At 48.9% G+C, this 6,524-nt stretch overlaps 3 protein-coding genes across 3 annotated transcripts; all 3 read right to left on the bottom strand.

The window, feature by feature from the left end:
• Window positions 1-336: 336 nt before the first annotated feature.
• BDR25DRAFT_309806 (uncharacterized protein) lies at window positions 337-1,160 on the bottom strand (the record flags this gene model as incomplete). Its single annotated transcript, XM_033691115.1, has 2 exons — window positions 337-357; window positions 387-1,160. The coding sequence occupies 2 exons, from the start codon at window positions 1,158-1,160 to the stop codon at window positions 337-339; spliced, it is 795 nt and encodes a 264-aa protein (XP_033553248.1).
• A 945-nt stretch (window positions 1,161-2,105) lies between these two features.
• BDR25DRAFT_375340 (uncharacterized protein) lies at window positions 2,106-4,239 on the bottom strand (the record flags this gene model as incomplete). Its single annotated transcript, XM_033697387.1, has 4 exons — window positions 2,106-3,201; window positions 3,381-3,436; window positions 3,497-3,629; window positions 4,039-4,239. The coding sequence occupies 4 exons, from the start codon at window positions 4,237-4,239 to the stop codon at window positions 2,386-2,388; spliced, it is 1,206 nt and encodes a 401-aa protein (XP_033553247.1). The 3' UTR covers window positions 2,106-2,385.
• Window positions 4,240-5,278: 1,039 nt separating this feature from the next.
• Window positions 5,279-6,173, bottom strand: BDR25DRAFT_300422 (uncharacterized protein). The gene has a single exon (XM_033689370.1). The coding sequence runs from the start codon at window positions 6,015-6,017 to the stop codon at window positions 5,409-5,411; it is 609 nt and encodes a 202-aa protein (XP_033553246.1). The 5' UTR covers window positions 6,018-6,173; the 3' UTR covers window positions 5,279-5,408.
• Window positions 6,174-6,524: the final 351 nt, after the last annotated feature.

Raw genomic sequence — 6,524 nt, 5'->3', positions numbered from 1 at the left:
GGAGGGTTGGACGCAGGAGGGTTGGACGCAGGAGGGTTGGACGCAGGAGGGTTGGACGCAGGAGGGTTGGACGCAGGAGGGTTGGACGCAGGAGGATTACTCGCTGGTGGAGCTGTGGGAGGACTTGAGGGTGCAACGGTACCACTTGGACCTATCTTCTTCGCCAAATCTTCTAGCCCCTTGCAACCATCAGCCGCGAATTCCTTCGCTACAGGGAATGCCTCGGAGACAACATAGTCGCAGAGAAGACTTGCGCCGAATACGGCGTAGAATTGGACCCCTGGCTGAGGTAAACTCTCTCCGCCATAGATTGATTTAACGCAGTCTCCAACAACGTTAGGCGTGAAGCTTGCCACACTTTCGCCCTTGAAGTAGCCTCCACACACAGACGTAACCACGTCGGCGACGAGGTTGTGTGCAAAGCTGTTTCCGTTGTTTCCTTCCGCATTTGCCTTTGCTGCCAGGTCGGTGTCAAACTGGGTAGCGAAAGCCCGCACCTTGTCCGATAAAGCCCTCACTCTCAATTCGGCTCGTGCACGAAGTTCAGCATGGCGTTCTTGGATTTTGTTCGGCTTGTAAGCTTGGACGCCAGGCAAGAACAGCATCAGACCGAATAGGAAGGTGAAGAACAGGACATTCTTGGAAGGATGGCGGCTCGGGGACTTTCCAGTAAACTGCTGGGGGCTCGATGTTGAGCTCGGTTTGAACCCAGCAATGGTGCTCGTTGCTGCCTTCGCACCCGCAGATGGCGTTGGTGTTGACTGTACTTTCACACCGCAATCAACGTCGGTGCCTGCGTCTGTGCTAGTACCCTGCTTTGTTCCGTCGCTCTTGACTGAGAATTTGCGACAATCCGGGATCAAAACGTCTTGCTGTTGCTTGATCAGGTTGTCTGGCTGATTGGGGGCAGGAATTTTGGGATCTGGGGCATTCTGTGAGAACGTGAAATTCGATCGATATGATGATATCCCAGGTGGACATTTAATGTCGTTCGAGCAAGAAACGGAGCTTCCTCCGCCGCCGTTCGAGTTGCATTTAACGTTCTGGAAATTTGTTATACTCGAGCAGCTGGGTCCTTTGCAGGTGTATGAGAGCTCAAAAGTGTCGATCCCTGGGCCGCAGTTGGAGAAGAGCCCTTTGGCTTCAGTGAGCGAACTCATTGCTATCACCGGCAATCCTCAACCAAACGAAAGTAAGATGGAGAAAGAAGATTGAAAAGGCTGATCTTTTTTCCGGAGTGCAAGGGCATCTCTTTATCTCTGGTGGCATCTTGCTCATAGGCAGATGCAAAAGAAAGTTTCAGAACCACGTCTCGAAATAGGGACCAATGATCTAGCCGATGTGGCCTCTCTGCCAACCGAAGAAGGACAGAAGTAGCGTGGTCGGGAGCATCTGGGAATCGGTGCGAGACAAAGAGGCTTGGGCAAGCCATAGGTATTCGTATCACCAGCAGCAGCTCGGGGGCGCACTTTGGTGCCTCTGGGCAAAAGCAGAATGTGGCGTGTGGGTACAATCTTGATTGGACACATTCTTCGCGGATGGACGCCAGTACTTTCTGGAAGCCACAACAAGTGGCTGGGGAGGACACATGGTGGATATTCTCCTGCAGCCTCTGGATCTCTTGTCAATCCTTGAGCAGCCACGTCGAAGTGCTCAAAGCCCAAAATAAAGGACGTTGAGCTAGGCAAAGAAAACGCCGGAGTTTTCTGGATATGGTGAGATTCTTGTCGCCACTGTGTTCATCAACACCTGTTCAATGAGCAGGATGGAGTCCCCAGCCCTCTGCGGCTGAAGCCCCAATGGCCTAGCTAGAGAAGAAGACTCACCCATGGACAGCAACCCCAGATCTCTGGTGTCTCTTGGTGGTCTGCAAATTCGGCTGAGAGACAGAGGGGCTGTGTTTGTTCGCTTGAGTTCAGCTGTGGCGCATCGTGGACGAAATTTCCGCTACCATTGGCGATCTAGATGCGCCTGACACGAGCACTGCGGCTGGGAGAAAAGCTGGCAGGTTGCGCAAACTTTAGTAAGACGGGGAAACTTAACAACGGTTGCACCCTTCGCACATGTCATGTTGAAGAGCAGCTGCAACCCTAGGCCCACAAATACGATATAAAGATGAGGTGATCGACATCACGTGCTAATTACCAGTATTAGTCCCAATGAGGCTAGCGCGGTATGCGGACAAATTTATATTTCACAAACTTTCCACCCAACATTCAATCATGTCTGTCTACAGATTACAAAGTCTAAAGATATGACCTAGTATATATACGGTCATTCAATTGTTCGGCGTAAAGGCCCCTGGGTCGTGTGCAGAGTCCATTTTCGAGTTCGTTGTCGGGCTCAATCCTGACTTCGTTGCTGTGAAGTTGGCACTGGACCTCATCACTGCCTTTTCCAATGTAGCTTTTGCATAATGAAATGCTGTCTTGTCATTCTGTGCCATCGGGCAAAAAATTTCCCACATCTCTTCTCCAACCTCCCCATCGGCATCGCTGTTGTTGATAGCTGATGTGTTTTGAGGGCTGTACCAATCTGTCGGTCCCACAACTCAACTCCTTTCTCCGACTTCTTTTGTTTTCCCCCTATGAGTACGCTTATGCTCGGAAATATCAACTTCTTGAAGAAAAATGTCTCTTTTCTTTCGTCCCGTGTCTCTTTGTCTTCGTCTAATCTTCTTAATTTGACGTCCACTCGAAAAGTTCCCAAGCCATCCATCATCTGACAATCGACACCTTCATTATGCAGACACTCATCTCTTACGCGATTCCAGTCCTCTTCGCTTCGCCGATCCAGGCAAAGCCATATGTCCCGCTTTGTTTGACATTTTATCCCGTTCGCATACGTATCGGGGCGGGAAGCATTTCCAGGAATAGCATGTAGCTTGATGTTGAGGTTGGTCAGAAGAGATTTCGAACTTCGATTCGATAACTCCGATTGGGAAGGGGCTAAGTACAGTGTCCATACGTCCTCTAGCTCCTTTTCGATTTGTCGTGCTCCCCTTAACCAATTCCTCTTTTCGTCGTCCAAGTCCGACCTTTGCAATTTCCGATCGATTTCTTCCGCTGTCTTATCTCTCTCTTCATTTCTCTTTATGGAAGTATCTTGACCTTCCTTCTCCCATGCCAAGGATTGGTATTCCCTCTTATCTGCCCAATTCCAGAGTCTTAGGTAATCCTGATGAACCAGGTAAACCCCGATCTGGATTGGATTGTTCAAAATGGACGGCAAGGGATGTGAATATTTGGAGCCGCATGTTACACAAGTTCTTCCAAGCTTGTGTCCAGGCCGGGGGGTCAAAAGCCGAAGAATGGAAAAATGTTCAAAAGATATTCAGATAGGTGGATACTTGGATCGTTTGAGGGAACATGAATACTTACGCAAAGAAATGCGCAGTTCACGAAACAGGAGATAATTTTACATGTCGAAGGCGAGTCTGAATTTCAATAAGGCAGTGTGATAATAATTAGTGTTAGCAGCTTAGGCGCACACATACTCAGAGCTCGTTTTTCTGGGAATTGCCTCAACGAATCTATAGTTCCATCCAACCATTTCCCCAGAGAAAATGTAGCCGTACCAAGTTCGGAATATTTGAGGCGGATATCACATTTCACACTAACAAAACGATCCTAAGGATCTCGTCAAGGAAAATATAGATACTAACACGGATCCTCTGCCCTTCCTCTGATTTTTTTTTTGAGTGGAAACTGCCGACTACCACTGTTCCCTCGACTATGATGGTATGGCTAGGATTTGTTAGCATTTACTCTCCTAGGAGCTGCATTTAAACCCCTCATCTACAACCCATGAGAATTGAGGCTTTGATACCATCCGCCAAGATATATATGACCACCTTGATGGGTAAGAGCCATATCCCAGCGATAACATTCATTCCTGTCAAAGCTGCGAAGACTGCGCTCCAATCAACTAAGATATTCACACAATTGATAATCGCATAGACCATCGAATAGAGAATGAATACTAAATGCACGGTGGTTCCATATCTGATCTTCGCGACTTCGAGGAATGTATGCGCACCCGGCGCTCTTGCTCGATTGGTGCAATCGCAAACACGAAGATCTGCACCGTTGGGCCTGAATCATAGAAGTAAGCTCCGGAAATACCGTAAAGATACGTCCAGGTGGTCAAGGTCAGTAGTGTTGCTGCGATGGTCCAGGAGGATGCAACAGCTGAGGCAACAAGTCCAGTGTGGATGGAGAGCTTCACTGTCGTGAACATTTCAGAGTCCTGGAAATAGTTAGGAGTGCGTATATATGCCTGTGTAGAAGAGCACACTTGTTTACAATACATGCCCGCGGTGAACGCTAATCTAAACCTAAGAACAAGTCCACATCTAGCGCCTGTGCTATCAAAAAATGCACAGGCAAGAATATGGAGAGGCCATACTTGGGTCAGGAAGTGACCTATTGAATCTGCCATTTTCAATGACTTCTGGGCAATGAATATCCGATTCTCGCAACCTGATCATGGCGCCACTATTTGGTATTCGACCCCATGCGCAATGGTGGGAAACGACAGCTTCCCGAGACCATTAGAGAAGTAAATTAGGTGTAGAGATGACAGAGGTGGAAGGTTTCCAACTCCTTCAATGTGCATGATCATCAGAATACCAGCAGAAATTCTTCAATGCCTGTTCGGTGTAAACTTATCTCTATGATGTCTCTTGCCTGTCAATAGGGGTTCCAGGGCCTGACATAGACGGTGGATACGTATTTGGCGTATTGGACTGATAATGAGCTTTGAAGTTCTTCGACCCCAGAACCCCTAGACGTCTTGAAGAAAACCGCGAACTCGAACTATGGCAGTAGGAATGAGGAAGATTGGCACAATAAATTCGTAGAGAAGCGGATGCAAAGTTGGAGGTTTGGGATGAGCGAAGAGCTCTTCCTAGCGATAACAAATCCCCTAACCTTGATAGGGTAACGACTACCAAGACGTTCGAGACAGATGTGGATTCGGGTTAGAGCGCGAATAATGACCTACTCTAACGCGGTGCTGATATCCGTGTCTAGGGCGCGTTGCAAGAGTGGGAGAGCGAAAGGTGAAGATGGATGCAGGAGGAGAAGTATCGGAGAATTCCTCGGCTTAACGACGTAATCTCCTCCAGTCATGTGATACAGGCTGGAAGCACCATGGAATAAGGCGGGCATCTTGGGAACTATTTACTAGAAATCCCAAGGGAGCGTGATGGATCACAACGGGTCGTGCACGTACATCAGCTCTCACCAACCTCCTTTGTATTCCAAAATGCGCAGCTAAACGGAAACCAACCCTAGTCATAATTCATAGGGGTCATCGCTGGACTCTGACGCACAAAATATACGCTCCATTCCAGATATCTAAAATAACACCTCTAATCCTACACTCCAACCCCAGCTCCTGCATCTCTAATTATACTCACTCCAACCATCCTCCGGGATCGACGTGTCCTGGATACTCGGTACGATGAAGCTGGGCTCATATTGAGGCCCTAAATCCAGCCTCCGAGCGCCAGGTCTTATCCCCTCATCCCAGCTGACCTCAGTGCGCGGTGCCGGCACAAACAGCGAGTGCAAAGAGGGCTCGTGGGGGGGAGCCGGCGGCGAGGGACGGGAGATTAGGGTCACTCTTGGGACATGGGTGGGGGCGGGGGTAGGCAGGCGGTCTTCGATGTTGGACGGCATGAGGCTTCCGAAGAAGGGGTCGTGGGAGTTGTATGTGGTGGTGTAAGTAGACAATAGGGGTGGAGGGATGACTGTGCGGTGTTTTGCAGCAATCGTGTTCATCTCTTGGGTAACGTCTCTGGGTTGTGATTCAATGTCGTTGGGTTTGTAGTCGAGGTCTCCGAAGACGCCGCCTTTCTTATGCTTTCCACATAGACTGCAAAAGGCAATTACGGTTAAGAGTATTACTGTGGAGATGATGGCTGCAGCGATAGGTGACCATTTTGGTGTGATTGGGTCTGATTCTTGGTTGAAAGCCGGCTGGTTGGAGATTGGGAGGGGAGAATTAGCCATGGTGTTGCGGAAGCAGCAGGAGATGTTTGGGAAGGATTCGATCGAGTTGTTGCCGCACTATGGTAAAAAAACACGGCTCTGTGACCTGGTGGGCGACTCTGTGTGGCGGTGGGCTTGGGGTTTTGAGGTCCTCAAGAGCGGAGGAGGGGTGTGAGGAATGATGATACTTGTAGTATTGCACGTTGAATTCTGCCCTAAACCCGACTATCACATTAATAGGCTTGTTAGATTTGCCGTATTGGTTGTGATAGTAATTGAAATTGGAGGTAGTGTCGAATAAGCTCGGGAGAAATAAGCCACCGACTTCTTTTTTCGTGTTGTATTTACGATCTGTGAAGTCGCACAAGACTGTAGGAGATAACATCTGCTTTGCTGGAGGGAATAAAAAAGGAAAAGGCTCTTCAGGAGAGCGGGTACGCGGAGTCTAAAATCGGGGCTCTGGATGGCCTAAGTAAGGGATGATGGTGAAGAGGCAAACGCAGTGTTGTCACCTTCCGTAGTGGGGAA

This window comes from Lindgomyces ingoldianus (genome assembly GCF_010093535.1).
Source record: "Lindgomyces ingoldianus strain ATCC 200398 unplaced genomic scaffold BDR25scaffold_3, whole genome shotgun sequence".
Lineage (NCBI taxonomy): Eukaryota > Fungi > Ascomycota > Dothideomycetes > Pleosporales > Lindgomycetaceae > Lindgomyces > Lindgomyces ingoldianus.
The sequence above is the reverse complement of the archived record's forward strand: the minus strand, read 5'-3'. Positions and strand labels throughout refer to the sequence as shown.